The sequence below is a fragment of the Antechinus flavipes genome, chromosome 4 (assembly GCF_016432865.1).
Source record: "Antechinus flavipes isolate AdamAnt ecotype Samford, QLD, Australia chromosome 4, AdamAnt_v2, whole genome shotgun sequence".
Classification (NCBI taxonomy): domain Eukaryota; kingdom Metazoa; phylum Chordata; class Mammalia; order Dasyuromorphia; family Dasyuridae; genus Antechinus; species Antechinus flavipes.
The window spans coordinates 146,699,100-146,717,318 of NC_067401.1; the positions used below are offsets into that span (position 1 = coordinate 146,699,100).

Below are 18,219 nucleotides of genomic sequence, written 5' to 3' on the forward strand. Positions count from 1 at the left end.
TACGTGATTTGCCTAAGGTCACACAGCTGGTAAGTGTCTGAAGCTCAATTTGAATTCAGGAAGATGAGTCTTCCAACTCTGGGCCTAGTGTTCTATCCATTGTGCTATCTACTTGTCCTTTACATATCTGAAGCATATTTAAACATAAACACCAAAAAATACATATTTTAAACATAAAGTATCAGAGGTTGCTTTTCTCCAATAATAATAGCAGCTTGCATTTAGATAGTGTTTTAAGTTTGGCAAAACATCTTATGTGGTACTTCATTTTATCTTTACAGCAACCCTGAGAGGAAGATACTATGACCATCCCCATTTAGAGAAGAAAAAGTTCAAACAGGCAAAGATTAAATGACTTGTTTAATGTCTGAGCCAGCATTATAACCTCAGGTCTTTCTGACTCTATCCTGGTCCAGCTTTCTCTCTGTAATACTATCTCACAGAAAGACAGGAATATAGATCATTTATCTGTTTTTGCTTTCTTCCCCACAGGAACAACACATCTGTATTTTATTCTATCAAAACTGAACTACCTGAGCTTTTGACTAGAAAGGTATGATGATCAGCCCCTCTGCAGAAGTGTAATAATCTCAGGTCAGGAGAAAAACAGGGTGGGGGGGGGAGGTGAGGGGAAACAAGATTAGAACATGTTCCTTATGAGACATTCCCAATTGAATGGACACGTTTTGTAGACATACCAACTTTAGTACCTAGAATAATGCTAAAAAAAAAATTAGTGAGCACACAAATAAACACTCTAATGCTGGGATTGATGCAGAGATTATACTGTGTTTAGTCACCTACTCTCTGTCCCAAGTTAGGCAACCGTGTGGACCTAAAAGTCTCTTGTTTCTAAGCACCCTTCTAGATATTGAGGAAAAGATAATGGGGTCTTAGACAGGGCAAGAACTAAAATGTTTACAATGCAGTGCATATAAATATGTCAAGGAAACAATATTATCTGAAAATATAATGATATGAAAGTACAATAAGTCTGGGAGGTAAGTTATAAGAAGAAAGGGTACTTTTTTCAACATTAAATAAATAAATAAATTTATGATATTATAATTTGCCACATCAATAAACATTTACTAAGTACCTACTGTGTGTAAAGTACTGTTTGAGAGGAAGTTGGGGGGGGGGAGAAGGAGAGTGGTATAAAGGTTAAGAAACACAATTATTGCTCTCATGAAGTTTATAGTTTAATTGGGAATACAGTTTACACACAGATAGTATAATAGGAAATAATGTCAAATAAATATATAAAAGAGGTGCAAAGTGCTGTTTGAGCTGGAGGCTCCAGGAAGGCAATACTAACTTAGAGAGATCAGGCAAAGCTTTGTGGAGAAATTTTTTTTAATTGAACCTTGAAGAATGGGATTTAAAAAAAACTAGGGAAGGGAATAGCCCTGGCCTAAGAAATAATGGGAGAAAAGGTCAGGAGGATGGACCTCTCGAGAGCAAGGATGGTTACTCATTTGTTTTTTGCATCCTCCTTATCTAGATCAGTATTTTTGCACTTAGTAGATACTTAGTGAATGCTTGTTAAATAAGCTGGGAAAGTGAAAGCTAGACCATTTCTCAATACATCACGGTAACTTTAAAAGATTTAAAAGAGTTTAAAAGATTATAGAGACGGTCTTCTATTTTATAGAGGAGATCCAGACTTGTCCAACATGACATGATGAGTTAAGAGTAAGTTCAGGTGTCCCAGCTTCCAGTTTTTCTACCATGCCAAATTGAATTTCCTAGAAGAAGGGGGTATTGCCATTCCTAATGATTCACAAATCCTAGGATGTCCAGATAAGCTTGAATTGTCTCTTGAACCACGTGGCTAGTGCCTTGAGTGGAGAGAATACTGTTCTGCCCTATCCCCCATCCCCTAGACAGGGTCTCTTGGTTCCCACCTGATTGTCCCATTTTAGTACTGGCTCATACTGAGCTGTATCACCTCTCCCCCACAGCATGAACCCTGCAATCGCTCACTGGTCCTTGCCACTCAACAACACTACCTTTTCAAGGATAAGTTTAACTTCACTGTCCCAGTGCTGCTACATGGCAAGCTCTTCACCCAAGAGCTCTGGGAACGATTGAATCAGCAGAGTGCTCCCTATGGCTGGCAAGGGATTTCCTACCAAGGTAATCTTTTGCTGCTGTCCCTGGCCCTGTGCTTTTTCCACTTGCTGCCCCCCTCTCCTCATCCCTAGTTCCTTTAGGTAAGATGGAATTCCTTTCATCCTTCCAGTTCCTTCCAACCCAGAAGCTGAGACACATCCTGAGGGAGCCACAGGACTCATTGATTACTGTCCCAAAATTCAGACACTTCCCTTCACTGATCCATTCACCCCCAGGTTCTATAAGGAACTCTTGTTAGAGACAGGGTTCTCCCATCTCTCTGTTTTAGGGAGCCTGGAAGCTTTTACCTAATGAGAAATTTGGGCTTCTATGGTACAACATCTTATCTTTTCCTACTCAAAATGTTCTGATGTCCAGATATAGATTGAGAACATTCCAGTGACCTCAAACAGCCTTGCCTATTATTGTTCCTGTCATAATTGTCATAATTCCTAGCCTAGGATTCTATTTGAGAGAGCCTACCCCAATCCGCCTTTCTCTCCCTCTCCATTGTGTGTAATTACTGTGGAAGGGAAGTGACCAGAGATGTTGGGGTCTGGCTGGGAGAACTTTGTAAGGTCAAATACAACACATTTCTATCCTGGGCTCCGGATCACAGCTGTTCTCCTCCTCCTCTTGGAAAGTCCATAAAATGCAGGTTTCCCAAAGACAACTGAGAAGACAAGATACACCCTTTAGGTGTATCTACTGAGCTGAGATGCGGAATACAAGCAGTAACAATGAAGCGGAAGGATCTTCATTATTGTGTTCCCTTAAGAATATTTTTGGGGGCAAACAAGTTATTCTTCAGTATATGCTCATGACTTATGTCTTCTTAAGGATCCCTTAGAATCTGGCTCTTCTGGATTTTTTAAAGGTTCAAGGGTGACGAGGAATCAAGGTATAAATTACATTAATATCTTCCCTTTCAAATCTGAAACTGCCCTCTCCCCCCAGCTCTGCACTTTCTCACTAAGCCAACCTTCTTTCTTCTTTGTCTTGGCCAATGGTCTATCCGTTCTATATTTTTTCTGGTTTTTCTTTGGGGAAAGGGCTGAGGGAAACAAGTGTGAATTTGACCATCGATTTGTTTTTTCTCTAGTTATCCCCACGTGCCAAGCATAGCTCTTGGAACTCAGAAGTTTAATAAAGGCTTTTTCATTTAAAAGAAAAAGGGGGGACGTCACTGAGGGAGTCAAGAGCTTGTGACATGCCTTCCTGTTACCCACTCCTTAGCTCTAACCTGGCTTCCATCCCACAGCTATAGTTTCCACCTTGAGTCTCCTGAATACCTCGATCAGTGCTCAGCTGTTTGATCACTCCACGAGACAACACACGGGCTGCATTCGATGTGCTGTTGTGGGCAATGGGGGTATCCTCAATGGGTCCCGCCAAGGGGCACAGATTGATTCCCATGATTTCGTCTTCAGGTATGAGAGCCTGGAAGCCCAGGTGGGAGCGAAGGCTCATGAGAAGTGTGTATGTTGGGAGGGGTAGGATATTAGAAAGAATGTAGTGGAGAACAGCTAAAAAAGAGAGGGAAAAAAGAGTATTCGGTCATAGGAGGAAAAGCTTAAAGGCAGAGTAAATACTATGAACTGAGCACCTCCCTGATATCTACAGAATCTTCTTTGGCAAGAAGAAAAAAAATAATTCCTGACTGTAAGAATCTCCCAATCTAATAAAACAGAGCATGCATATGGAAAAACTTAATATATCAGTATGTGAATTAATATGGTAGAAAAAAATGGACATAAGTGCCCAAAGAACATGGATGAAACTAGCAATCAGAGGATTAGGACAACTTAGATAAATTAAAAATGAGTAAATAATCTGTGTTAGGGACTAATGGAAAATGAAGTTGCTATAATGGGGACTCCTTTTCCTCTCAGGCTCAATGGGGCTGTGATCAAAGGCTATGAGGAAGATGTGGGCACCAAGACTTCATTCTATGGTTTCACTGTGAACACAATGAAGAACTCCCTGAAAGCCTACAAGAATCTGGGTTTCACTTCAGTGCCCAAACACCATGTGAGTACTCCCCATGGGACTAGAGACTCTGATGTGTACAACACCAATCCTTGGAGTTTGGTCAACAGGTTTTACCTGTATAACTAGAACCCCTTGGGAAAATAAAGGGCATTAACCCTCATAGTCTTTGGACCCCAATTCTGGGCTTCACAGGAGATTCCTGACCTATGGCATCAAGTAAGGGTTTTATCCTGCAGATTAATTTCAGGAGTTCCACAGATGGAATGGATAAAAAAAAAAATTACATCTTTATTTTTACTAAACTTTGGCTTCTTTTATAATATTATATATTTGTTTTATGCATTTTAAATATTATTCCAAGAAGGGATGAAGTTAGTTGGTACTTCAGAGGGTCCGTGAATTTGGATGAGAAAAAATTAGATTTGACCAGACTGCCAAAAGGGTACATGACACATAGAATTTAAGAAGCCTTGCCAAGGAGACTAGAAACTCGAGAGGGAGATTCCCTCTTCCTCAGGCAGACTTTATCCCTCAGAAGTGGGAGGTGGAGGTCACATGGAGTGGGGAGGGAAGGTGCAGTACATACTGGGACACTAGAATCTGTCAGTAATTAATTTTGGCACTAAGAGACTAAAGTGGAGAGCCCTCATTTGCATGGCAGGTTAACCAGACAAGTGTGTCTTGTGGCCAAGTCTCACGACTAGCTCCTCAGTCTGGAGCCTTTTTCTGGGCACTGGGGATCATCAAGGATTTAAGAAACGCCTGGCGTTCCATCTCCACGGGAGGGGAGTTGGGAGGTTTGAAGGTCATTCTCCAGTAGTCCAGCCCAGATTTGGAGAGGGAGTCTCAAGGCTAGATATACAACCCACATTTCTGGCTCCGGTATCTCTGTCACCTTGGCAGGACCTGCACTATATCTTCATTCCTTCAAACATCCGGGACTACCTGATGCTAAAGTCAGCCATTCTGGGTGTACCTGTCCCTGAGGGCCGTGACAAAGGAGATAAGTAAGTAGGGTTCAAGTAAGTCAGACAGGGGCAGTATAATGTTCTAGGGTGGGGGGTACAGAAAAAGGAAGGGACAGGAAGCGGAGTAGTTACATAACATAACATGCCTAACATCCTAACACCGAGGGTGTCCATTGGTGGGATAAATGACAAGGGAAGGCCGCCATCAAAATTTCTCTACACAGGGTTGACAAATTTCCAAAGTAGGGTTTTAAGACCTTATGTCCTTCATTCACACAACATCCTACTCTTTGGAAAAGTGCAGGTAACACTGCTGCCAGGCAAATATCCCACTGTTTATACAGATCATCAATAACCCTTTTTAATGGTGAGCCTGTAAAAATAATCAAGAACTTGTTCAACATGACAAATATGAAAATGTTTAGAAGAATTGTACATATTTAACCAATATTGCATTACTTACTGTCGGGGAGGGGGGGGAGAGAGGGAAGGTTTTGCCAAGGTGAATGTTGAAAATTAATTTTGCATGTATTTGGAAAAATAAAAAGCTATTAAGATAAAAATAAAATGTAAAAAAAAAAAAAAAAAAGGGAGCGGGGGGGGGGGGGGGGGAGGGGGAAGGAGAAGGGAGCAAGTGATCATACCAGATTTTGAAAGTTACATAGTGAATAAAATTAAGGAAGCTAAGACTCAGTTAAAAAAAAAAATCAGGAACCACGGGGGTGATAGATGGCAGCGTTCAATTCTGAATGGACCAATTATTCTTTGTTTTAAGGATCTCTCAGATACTAATCCAGCTGCCCAAAGCTAGGGTCTAGAAAAGGCCTTTCAGTAATGGGTGTTCATGCCTTGATAAGGGAGTTGTTTTCAATAGCTAAAAGGCCTATGCATCTCCCCCTAATAAACAGGGGAGCAGATTCCTTACTGCTAGGCCTACAGTGAAATGCAGGCAGGACCAAGGAAATTTTGTTTTCCCGTGTCTTCATCTGAACCTCTCTACCTTCCTCGCTTCTTTCCTAGACCAAGCAGCTTCTTTGCTCCAAACTGAGCCTTCTCCAGTGAAATCCCATATTCCTGAACTGATTTCCTTGTCCTTCAGGGTTCTCTCTAATAACAATCTAACTTCACTTAGCATTAATGCAAAAAGAAAAGAAGAAAAACCTAAACCCTGGCCATTTTATACTCAAGTCCCCTACAAAAATAAGATTTTGAAGTTGACCATCCTTTTAACTCATCCCAAGCATGCACAGTGGCCCTGGACTTTGTAAGCACTCAATAATTGCTAACTGATGATGGTGATAGTGATAACAATGACTTTTATGACCCGGGAGGGCTTTGAGCTCCTAAGAGAGGTTCACTCAGAGGCTAAGTTTTATTAAGATAGATAGAAGCCTCCCCAACACCAATGAACTCCCCCTCCCAATCCCCCATTCCTTCCCCTACCCAATCCCCTTCCCAATCCCGTTCGGGTCATCTTCTCCAAAACCCGCCTCATGCAACGCCTAGAGGATCCTCTAACCAACATCCTCCCCGAACACCAAACCAAACTCCTCCCATATCCCCCACTTCTCCCTCTTCTCGAATTCCAACTCCTGCTGGAATTACTTCTCCCTCTCAACCTTCACGGGTTCCTTCTCAAACTCTCTCGCAACCTTTAACGCCATCTCCCTTCCAGGCCCAAAGATCTCCTTCCCGGGCTCTTTCTCAAACACCCACTCCACCTCCCTCTAAATCCCCTTCCCAATCATCCCAGATATCGGCAAATTTTGCTCCTCCTCCTCTGGTATGGCCTACTCGGACTCAATCTCCCCTTGTCCCTTCCCAAATTGCCCCCTTTGTTTCTCAGCTCCTTACCTCAAATCCTTATTTTCAGCCACCTACAATCCCCATCCCCTTTACTCCTGGCTTCTCCTGTCCTGCTCCTCCTGATAAATCCAAGCCTCCTGATTCGCTTTATTATCCAGTTTTCCCGGCTCCTCCTCGCCTGCCTCCTCTTAAGCTCACTTACCCTCCGTCTAATGGGCTGCTCACACCCCCTAGTTCTCTAACTCACCAGCCTTCTCTGGACTGTTTCACTTTAACAAAGCCCTATGAAGCTCCTACCATAATACCGGCAACTTTCTATACCCCCTTCTCCCGACACCATCCTCATCCCCGAGCCCATCGTCGCCGACGTCATCACTCCCTTGCCCCTTTACCGTCTACGCTTCCATTTTCTGATATCAGCTATAATCGAACTGTACATTTCTATCGTGAAAACGCCTAGGCCGCAGACCTATTTTGGACCAGATGCCTCTGTGAGTAAATTCAAGCTGCTCCATCCAGAGTTCATCAGCTACCTGAAAGACAGGTATGGAGGGTGGCCAAGGCCCTCACCCTTCCCAATGCTCACATCCACTCCCTGATCTTTGCCTCCTGCTCCTAACGCTTTCCTTCCTCCGGGGGTGGTCACTCCTTGGTCTAGAAACTAGCCATCTTCCTGCCCCTGCCTCTCTGTACTTCCAGTGTCTGATTCCTCTCCTGTACTAGCCAACACTGGCTCACTAAACACAGGTCTCAGCGTCCATAAAGTTTGGGGCTTAAGGGAATATTGTCATCTATTCCTTTCATAGATACTAAGAGCTACAGCGGGAAGAGACCTCATAGGCCATCTAGACCAAGCCTCTCATTTTATAAGTGAGGAAACTGAGGGCCAGGTCACACAGGTTAGTAAAGGATCAGGAGAGAGGTTTGAATCTTTCCTGTCCAGAGCTAAGGCCCTTTCCACTATACCATGAATTGTCTGTTCCATTGTGATTTGGGGACAAAGGACAATTTTAGGCCTGGGCTCAAATTCCTCAATAATTCACTATGGGACTCCCTCAAAGGTAGAGTAATACATTGTTGGTGGAGTTGTGAACTGATCCAACTATTCTGGAGAGCAGTTTGGAACTATGCCCAAAGAGTTATCAAACTGTGCATACCCTTAGATCCCACAGTTTTTCTACTGGGCTTGTATCCCAAAGAGCTCTTAAAGGAGGGAGAGGGACCCACATGAGCAAAAGTGTTTGTGGCAGCCCTCTTTGTAGTGGCAAGGAACTAGAAACTGGATATCTATTAGTTGGGGAATAGCTGAATAAGTTATGGCACATGAATGTAATGGAATATTATTATTCTATAAGAAATGATCAGCACAATGATTTCACAGAGGCCTGGAGAGACTTACATGAAGTGATGCTAAGTGAAGTGAGTAGAACCAGAACATTGTACACGCCAACAAGAAGATCATATGATCAATTGTGATGGACGTGGCTCTTTTCAACAATGAGGTGATTCAGGCCAGTTCCAAATAGTCTTGTGATGGAGAGAGCCATCTGCAGCCAGAGAAAGGACTGTGGGAACTGAATGTGGATCACAACATAGTATTTTCACTTTTTTTGTTGTTTGCTTGCATTTTTTTTTCTTTCTCATTTTTTTTCTTTTTGATCTGATTTTTCTTGTGTAGCATGATAATTGTGGAAATGTTTAGAATTACTCATGTTTAACTTATATTGGCTTACTTGCTATCTAAAGAGGTGGGAGAAGGGAGAAAAATTTGGAGCACAAAGTTTTCCAAGGTGAATGTTGAAAACTATCTTTGCATATATTTTGAATAAAAAGCTATTTTTTTAATTTAAATTTTTTTTAAAAAAAGGTAATGACCAAATAGGGGAGAGGACAGCAGAAAGTGATTGGGGTGGACTCCATTATACAGCAGCAGCTTCTAATTATTATCAACAATAATGGGATATACAAGCCCAAGAGATGGGTTAGTTATGTGGTATATGGCTAATAAGCTACTAATACCAAAGACATTAGGAAAACTTCCTAATTCATTTATGCTAGTTGTCACAAAAGCTGCCATACCATGCATGGCCAGAGTTTTTTTTAACTGCCATAGGTCTCAGATTTGCATGGGTTGAATTTTTTTATGTGAAAAGTCATAACCTCTCTTTTTACCTCCAGGTTTTTGAAATCAGAACTCATCTATAAAAAATATGGGTACCTGTACATGCCTAGTACTGGGGCCCTCATCTTGCTGACAGCTTTGCATACTTGTGACCAGGTAAGGTTGCTCCTTTCCTCCTAGTAAAGTCCAGTTATATCTAGACCAGAGCCATCAATAAACCTGATTATTCCATGTTGGAGATGTTTACAAGAATCATAGGCCTGGAATCGGTTGCCTGAGCAACTTCTAAAGAAGTTACCCATGGTAACCTTTCCAAGAAACTAGCTAGAGAGCAGCTAGATGAAACACAGGATAGATCACTGTCCTAGAGTCAGAAGAAGGTTCTAAGTCCAAATCTGGTCTCAGACACTTAACACTAATTCTGTGTGACTATGAGCAACTCACTTAAAACTCCAATGGCCACACTAAGAACCAACTCAATATTGCTAGACAAAACCCTATTCATTCTGTGCTAAACTTCAAGGGACTTAAATTATTTTAACCTTTTCCCATATACATCTTTTCTAACTTGGTTCCCTTATCTCAGGAAATGTGCAGCTACAGATGATCAATAATCATCTTCAAATTCTTTTTTGCCCCCAAAGAGGAATGAAGTTATCTTGCCAATTTATGGAGGTCAACCTCAACTGCTACTGCGTATTTCTTAGTAGATACACCTAATAGGATCACTCCAATTTGCATCCTATTCTCACATCTTTGTCACCTGTTCATTTGCATATTAAATTGATATTTATTGCATGACATAGTACTTACAGGGTGATGTTACTTAGGTTCAAATTTTCCTCTTCCACTACTTGTTACAATAAGGAAATCACAATCCCCATGGTTTTATTACTATTGGCAGGTTGTCCCCACTATAATTCAAACTTGACATCCCACCTCTTCTGATCTACTAAACCCTTTCCCAATAATCGTCTTATCTCCTCAAAATTCCAACTTCCTCTCATTTTCTTAACCCCTATAAATCTGGCTTCTGACCTCATCTTTGAAATTATTTTCCAAAATAATTTGATAACTACCAAATCTAAAGGCTTCTTCCTTACCTTTGCTACCCCTGACCTAAACCTTCCCATATACTTTAGTTTCTCAGCCACATTGCTCTCCTGGTTAAGACTGCCTACTCTTCACTAACCTTGGTTTGAAATGACCCTCTTTTTCTCTCAAACTCCCAAAGAACTCTTCTCTGGAATTGCCTATTGGACGTTTCAAACCCACGTCCCACAAACATCTCAAACTCAAGGTCTAAAACAGAATTCTGTCCCTTTTCCGAACTTCCCTATTACTATTTCAGGTATCACACTTTCATTCATATTCTCAAACTAATACTTGGCTGTTCTTAATCCATCCCACATCTAATCAATTGCAATCTTGTTCATCTCAGCACACAGATCTCCCCAGGAACCTTTTTCTGCTCTAAAATGTCTTTGGGCCTCTCCGACACATTTATCCCTTCTCCAAAGCTCCCCTTTTCAACCAACACCAATATTTTCTTTTCTCCCCATTCTCCAGCCATTCCCTATTGGATATATGATCAAATGCAGTATTAGCCACTTAGGCTAGGCTATTGTGAACCTGACTCATTTTGCTTTTGTACTTACTGACCTCCAATCCTGGAATTAACTTCCTCACTGCTGTCTTTCCTATATTCTGGTTTCCTTTAGCTCAACTCAAGCACCTAAATGAATCCCTTTCCAATTGCCTACAATCCTGCCTTGCCATTCCAGCTAAAAGTATCTTCATCCAAAAACTATCTTACTTTTGAAGTTGGGGTTAAGTGACTTACCCAGGGTCACACAGCTTAAGGAAGTGTTAAGTGTCTGAAACCACATTTGAATGTAGGTCTTCCTGACTTCAGGGCTGGTACTCTATCCACTGTGCCATCCAGCTGCCCCATCTTAATGTATATTCTATGCCTACCCCAAAGTACATGTTGATTCCCTTGGAACATTAAGATCTTTGATTGCGGCATTTCACAACTTAGTTTAAGTGATTGTAGTGTGGTTACATACTAGGTATTATCCCTCCCCTCGTCCCCCCACACACACCCACAAGCTGTTAGGCAAGGAAGAAGGGAGGCCCAGGTAACAGACAAGATCAATTAATAAATGAAATTATTTTTTGAGCCAGGGACTATAGCTTCCTTTTTTCACAGGATTATACATTTAGTGGGAATAAATGCTTTGAATTAATTTAACTTTTCTTTTGCAGGTCAGTGCCTATGGGTTTATGACAAGCAATTATCAACAATTTTCTGATCATTATTATGAAAGAAAAAAGCGGCCTGTGGTGTTTTATGTTAATCATGATCTGCACTTAGAAAGCAATCTGTGGAAGAATTTGCACGAGGCAGGCATTATGCATCTATATCAGCGTGAATCCAAAGCCAAGCCAAGTCAAGCAGTAACAAACAAGACCAGCATTTCCTTACAGTCACTTAAGAATTAACAGATGGTTTGCAGGAGCATTATCTTGAAATTGAAAAATGCCCTTCTCTAAAATGGAAATGAAAAATATACAACATGCAGCCACAGTTAGCCAACTGCCATGCCTTGCTGCTGATTTTCCTGCATTTTAAAGCAGGTAGCAGGTGCTATATTCATTTGGAAATGAGAAAATGACATATCACACCCCTCTTTCCCTCACAGTAATACAAAAACCATAAAAAAAAAAAATTTTAAAATACAAAATCTCAAGAACAATTCAAGAATCATTCAATAAGATAACAGCAGGTCTCTGAGAATAACATCAATTCCTGCAAGATTAATTTCTGTCCAATAGGGAGGGGAGGGGAGGCACTCCCACCTGAAGAATGGGTGGATAATTGTAATTTGAAACATTTTCCCACTATAATTACATAAATATTAAATAATCTTTTTCTTTTGTCTTTTTTGCTATGGTATAAGAAGACAGAGAAGCTGATGGAAAGGGGGAATGAGGGTGGTGGAAGTTAGAAATGTGAAAATCACAACCAGCATCTAAGAGTCCTTTCAAGTTTCTCATTTTTAGATTTTTAGGGTGGCTAATTATAAGGATAACTATTTGCCTGCCAACCCTGTTGCATAAAGCAAAAACTATTCTAACTATTGGCAGTCAGAACTGAGTGTCTTCCAATAACTGGCATCTAAGAAGCACATTCAGAAAGTCTATGTTGAATGGGAAAGTTCTCGTACTAACCTAAATGGTTACAAATCTTACTGAGCCTTCTTAATAATGCTAGTATTTCCCACTTTGCTGTTAGTAATGTGTTGGTGAAAAAGATTTAGGAACTTAGGATACTTATAATGAAACAGGTTTTCAAGTAATTTTATTTTTTCAAGTACATAAACATATAGTGGGCAAGCAAAAAAAATATAAAAATATAGTAAACCTGTGGGCCACACACAGCTTCAACAGTAGATAATACCTGTCAAAGGAAAAAAAATGAAATGTCAAGTCAATTAAATGGTTAACATATTTCTACATGTTATATGTTCTATATGTCAAAGGTTCTTAACCCAAGCTAGGTGTTGCATATTTGCTCCATATAGAATCTATGAGAGTATATAAATGAGGGGTGTAAGGAAGACATATTTTGTATGGGCAGAATCTTTCAAGTAGATTACATACTACTTTAGTACTCACTCACAAGACCAAGACTTGAGCTCTGGCACAACTACTTAATAGTTACATAATCTTGCAACTATAATCAAAGTAGGTAACTTTATCATGAGACAAGCTTAGAGTAGCAGGCTCAAGTGTTGAGTTTAATTTCAGTATCTTTCACCATATTGTATTATGGTGAAAGACTTGTACTATCCACCTCACAAGGTCACAAATAGTATTTTATAAATTGACACTATATAAATTAGAAATGTGAGAATAATTCCAGAACATCTTATAATGTATCTTAAAAAAATTAAGAACTGTTAAGTCAGTCTTAAAATCATCCTATTACGATGAAAAATATCCTATTTAGGATATTCTTTTTTAATCATCAACCTGCTATTTCACTGTTTTGTAAGTTAATGGGGTCAACTCTCATGTCCAAACTATAATCAAAGTGGCTATGGCAAAAATATGACATTAACTATAAAATGCCCATACCTTCTTTTCTTTCAGTGGACTCTTAACAAAGTTCAAGAAAAGACATTAAAGGTAGAAAATCCAGGGAGCTAACAAGCACCACCCGTACAAGTTGCTTGCTGTACTTCGGTTCTAAAGCTACCTGGAAGACTGCCACATGCCAGAGGTCCTATTCAAAAAGGATACAGAGCTAAATAGCTAAGCAACTGAAATTGAGTATTGCGCCACCCTACTGTTCAGTTCAAGGGAACTTGAGTTAAGGGAAGTGGACAAAAGAGGATCAGGGCACTGTCTTCTTTAAACTGGCATAAAACTCGACATTTAGGTCTTCCCTAGTAAAAAGGCATTCTTACTACATTATTTGACCAAGATCTTTTTCTTACTCTTGACTATGGTATTAAAGCAGAAAATGCCAGACAGTAACATTTAGGTTTTAAGGAAAATGACATATAGGTATTCTATAGAAAATAGACCCAAAATTTATTATGAAGGGTGGAATGAGATATAGGATTAAGAGAAAAATCAGGTTAGAAGGCAGCAGTGTTTACCAAGACTGAGAAAGGGGCTCGAGACATCTAACCCCAAAGTTCTAGTTTTAAGATCTCAGAACTTCTTTAAAACAATCTAAAGATTGTATAACCCACTTCTGCTTTAGGTATAAAGCAAGACAAAATTGGTGAATCTTACCTAATGCAAAATTTACTGAAAGGGCTGATAACTGCTTAGAAGTTAGGGTTAGAGGTACAAGAGATAACCTCAGATAAAACATTAATGCATTGTAGAAGTAGTGATTCTGGGAGAGCAATTTGGAACTATATCCAAAGGACATTAAAGCTATGCGTACCCTACTGATTCTAAGATGTACATTTGAAATGGATTTCCTGATTGAGGGTAGAATTTGGTTATAGGTCATTAAACAACAATGGCAATGCAAAATGTACATTATGAACAAAGAATCAAAGCAGTACAATTTTATTCTGATTAATCCAGAATCTTTACAAAAAAGTAAACTTCACAGTTTACATGTAAACAGACATAAGGCAGCATTAAGTTACTAAGCCTCAGAAGTGATTTGCTTTCCCTTCAGTTAAGTTTTCAGACAGGGATAACAAAACATCATTGGCTTTTGGAGCTTTCTGGGAACAAAACATTGAATAACTCATATTTCAACTTACCTTAAGGTAAAAACAGATCATAACCATGTCCAGTGTACAACATAAATCCACTAAGGCCTTAGTGATAATCTGTAGAGCACCAAGCTTCATATTTTTCAACATTGTTTATCTGCTTTAGAATGGAGAACAACTTTTTTACTCCTAGCATAAATATGCTTTTACCATCTATGTTGTTGTAAAATCTTCCATCTAGGAATAAAATGGATCCTCAAACCATAAGCTTCTGTTCCTCATCTGTTAAAGCAGATGAGGAACAGAAGCTTATAGTATAGGGTATAGGCTACAAAAAAATCAGCACAATAAAACATTTATCTAAGTTAACCTTTAAATTGATAAATCCCATTCTTTTAAATATAGCATTTTAAAAACAAGCCAAGCTTCGGGAAATTCTCATTCTACATTTTTCTTTTTCAGACTGGGATAACTTCATAACATCATCAGCTCAGCTGTCATCAACTCAACAACCTTTACTTCAGGGCTCTTAATCTTCAGCCTGTGAACTTGTTTTTATTTTGAAAATCTGATCACTTTCAATTGGCACCCTTTGCAATCCTATGTATTTTATGTCTTTTAAAACATTTTTTTGAAGACACCATAAGCCTCAGACTGTTAAAAAGCGACCATAATACAAACAGGGCTAAAAACCTCTCCCCTTATATAAAAGCAGTTTTAATATAACCAGTCAAAAATCCTTTTTTTAAAAAATAGGCATCAATCTAGTGTGTTTCAGGAATAGATATTACACTTTTCCCTCTGGAAACTATTGTAGTGAGTCTTAAGACTAGCATTAACAGCTAGTTTCTATTTATATTTAAACAGTTCTCTAAGAATATAAAGGAAAGAGGCCTGACTGCCAGACCCCGCTCCCAAAGGCAAATGAACTGTTTTGCAAACACCCCCAAAATTAGCATAAGTTAAGTACAATTGTTCAGAAAACATTAAGTAATTAAATTATTTTATGTTTAGAGGTTATAGTCTATATGAAAAGGGAAAAAAAAATATGGTGATTCCTGTTGCCTAACTGCAAAAGGGAGGAAAACTATATGAGAGAAGGGTACAGAGCTGAAGGAAGGGAATTGGGACCAGAGGACTGTAAGATTAGTCGCACCTTAAATTAGGGAAGAGACAGGAATGCCACTGAAAAGCATTTTCATGGAGTAGGTGTGTTTGCAGTGGGAGAGGGGACTTCCCAAAAGACATATGGTCTAGGAGTTTGTCTTTTCTAATAATTATGTCCTTATAGGCAATTTTCCACCCCAGGAGACCCATGAGTGCTGGGCATAATAGTTATTTCACTTTTTCTGCACAGCATGGAGTCTTTTATAGAAAATAGACCCCAAATTTTGTACAGGTCATAAAATCACAAGTAGAATGGACTCTTAGCAAACATCTAGCCAAGACCCTTACAATTTTACAGGGCAAGAGATTGTGACTTACCTGACATAACTACTTAATGAGAAAATAAGACTAGAAAACCTAGGGCTACTAAACTCATCATCCAATACTTTACACTGACCTCATTGTCCTTAGTTATTGGCTCCCAAACAAATGGGGCAATAATAAAATCAGTACTTAAAAGAAACCCATGTCATACTTTAAGACAATTTAAAATACTTACTCTTTGAATACAGAAGTTGGAAGATTTGTACTCTTAACATTTCCAGAAGTTTTTTTTTTTTTTAAGGGTCCAAAAATAGCACCTGGCAGACCAAAAGATATGTATATAAGAATCTTCATACAACTTCAAGGGGTATTTACTCTTGAATTAAGTTTGCAGAGTTGGGCCTCAGTGAAACAAAATCCACACAAAAGATTCAGACAGGGATAACTTTAAAATCATCATTAGCTCAACTCTCACAAAACTTCTAAAACACAGGCCAAACCAAGCCAGATTTTCCAAATGTTCTTTTACCATCAGGTGGCTTTGTAATAGAAAGCACAGTCCTAAGAAAGTTCTTGGTGTTTTCAATGGCAAGGATCATTGAATAAAAAAATTAAAACAAATTCAGGTCATGTAGTTCAACTTCATTGTACAGATAAGGAAACTGAGGAACAGAAGTTAAGGGAAGTGCCAGACTATTAATGCAGGTACTTTGCCTTTAAATATATCCCTCCACTTCACTTGCTGCCACACCGAACCTTCTAATACTTTTGTGAACGTGGTTTTTCCTTTTGAATATAAGATGAAGAAGACTTCTGATTAAATTAGCAAATAGATTTGTTGAGGATTTATTGAAGGGTCAAAATCTGTGAGCAAAGTGCCCTAAAGTGTATTTTGTCTCCCCACCTCCTACAAAGAGAGACATTAGGTATCTCTGGTTAGTTGAATGAATGAACTCGTGGTTCTGAGGCAGGTAAGTGAAATGGTCAGAACTGGACTTGAAATGTCCAAGTTTTACCTTTACACCCACGTGAAAACCTCTGGACTTAAGTTTCCTCATCTCTAAAATCTAAGGATTGCTGTGCTCATTGATCTCTAAAACACTTTCCAGTTGTAAACATATTCTACGACACCCATTCATTCTTACATGGACTCAATCACGTCATCATCACTTAAGAGAACACAGCTTTTCTGTTCTTCCATTTCTCAGTTTCTACATCCAATCCCTTCTGGCATCAACGCAGCCTCCACTTTTTCCAAAGCGAATGAAATGCCTGTGGATGACAAACAGGTTACCGATAAGAGGCTGGGGGAGTTTTGGGGGTGCAGATGGGGGGAAAAGGGAAGGGAAAGTAAGTTCTAGCTCAGGGGTCCTGAAACTTTTTAAATAGGGGGCCAGTTCATTGTCCCTCAGACTGTTGGAGGGCTGGACTATAGTAAAAACAAAAACTTTGTTTTGTGGGCCTTTAAATAAACTTCATAGCCCTGGGTGAGGGGGATAAACGTCCTCAGCTGCCGCATCTGGCCCGCGGGCCGCAGTTTGAGGACCTCTTTCTCTAGCTTGTCAGCCTCGTACTGCAAACTTAGATGCAGGAACCGTTGTCACGTAATCACCGGATCACCCGAAGCAGAGTCCGGGTTACCCTGGGAGGATCTAAGGGGATGCTGGTCTTCAAGCGCCGCCCAAAAGCCAGACACAACGCTAAACGCAATGATATAAGAAAAGGCAAGGATAGTCTTTGACCTAAATAACGGTATTTGCAAGCTAATAAGATAGACAATTCGCAAATATCCTTGGACGTGCCCCAGCAAAATCACTTTAGTGGGGAGATGGGATATCGTCTGCGAGGGTAGAGGGATCACGGAGGGCCTAGGCAGCCACGTGCTTAATGAGGCCTCCCCGAGTCATTCCCGCCCTTCTTGCAGGCGCCTGACCTCTATCATTCTCTCATCGCGCCCGTCATACCCACCATGACCCGCCGCCTGGGCCTCCGCATTGGAGTAGGCCAAGAAGAAGCGACCATATCTACGCCGTCCTCACCAGCAAAGGGCCGGAAACCAAAAGACTCGCGCTTCCCGTGATCTCGCAAGTCTTGGCTACCAGTCTCGAAGGAAATGTCGCGAGACTGGCAAAGGACTTTGGGAAATGTAGTCAGGAACGACCCGTAACGTGACAAACGGGGCTACTCTTTTCTAGGCCTCTTCAGAGGAAAAGCTATAAAAATACGTACATTGAAGTATCCGCTTTTTTTTTCTTCCTTTTGAGGCTGCTGTAAAAACATACCTTCTTCCAAACCCATTCCTCTTGTGCGATCGTTATCCATCTTTTTATTTTTTTTTAATTTTTATTTTTATTTTTATTATTTTTTTTTAATTTTTTATTTAATAATTACTTTATATTGACACTCGTTTCTGTTCCGATTTTTTTTTTCCCCTCCCTCCCTCCACCCCCTCCCCTAGATGGCAAGCAGTCCTTTATATGTTGGTTATCCATCTTTTTAGCATATGTCATGGATACGGTGCTGGACTGGAGTCAGG

General features: G+C 40.0%; 1 protein-coding gene, 1 long non-coding RNA gene and 1 other non-coding gene across 6 annotated transcripts in view; 1 reads left to right on the top strand and 2 right to left on the bottom strand.

The window, feature by feature from the left end:
- Nucleotides 1-14,898, top strand: part of ST6GALNAC2 (ST6 N-acetylgalactosaminide alpha-2,6-sialyltransferase 2) — a 69,545-nt gene extending 54,647 nt beyond the window's left edge. Inside the window, exons 2-9 of one of the 3 annotated variants that reach the window (XM_051995006.1) lie at nucleotides 493-553; nucleotides 1,965-2,139; nucleotides 3,377-3,545; nucleotides 4,008-4,146; nucleotides 5,011-5,114; nucleotides 7,342-7,425; nucleotides 9,060-9,159; nucleotides 14,715-14,898. In XM_051995006.1, coding sequence (XP_051850966.1) covers nucleotides 493-553; nucleotides 1,965-2,139; nucleotides 3,377-3,545; nucleotides 4,008-4,146; nucleotides 5,011-5,114; nucleotides 7,342-7,425; nucleotides 9,060-9,159; nucleotides 14,715-14,732 — 850 coding nt within the window. In that variant the 3' untranslated portion in view covers nucleotides 14,733-14,898. Of the gene's footprint in view, nucleotides 1-492; nucleotides 554-1,964; nucleotides 2,140-3,376; nucleotides 3,546-4,007; nucleotides 4,147-5,010; nucleotides 5,115-7,341; nucleotides 7,426-9,059; nucleotides 9,160-11,271; nucleotides 11,933-14,714 lie in introns of those variants that run through there. The other 2 variants (XM_051995003.1, XM_051995005.1) reach the window with 2 other exon arrangements.
- Nucleotides 12,340-17,764, bottom strand: LOC127560438 (uncharacterized). Of its 2 annotated transcripts, none has more exons than XR_007953332.1 (5): nucleotides 17,652-17,764; nucleotides 16,829-16,955; nucleotides 15,919-16,000; nucleotides 14,301-14,409; nucleotides 12,340-12,466 (listed from the first exon to the last, which is right to left on the bottom strand). It is a non-coding gene; the product is annotated as an uncharacterized LOC127560438 (long non-coding RNA). The 2 variants fall into 2 exon arrangements; XR_007953331.1 differs by having other exon boundaries at nucleotides 14,301-14,412; nucleotides 17,652-17,763.
- Nucleotides 16,080-16,151, bottom strand: LOC127563613 (small nucleolar RNA R38). The gene has a single exon (XR_007954055.1). It is a non-coding gene; the product is annotated as a small nucleolar RNA R38 (small nucleolar RNA).
- Nucleotides 17,765-18,219: the final 455 nt, after the last annotated feature.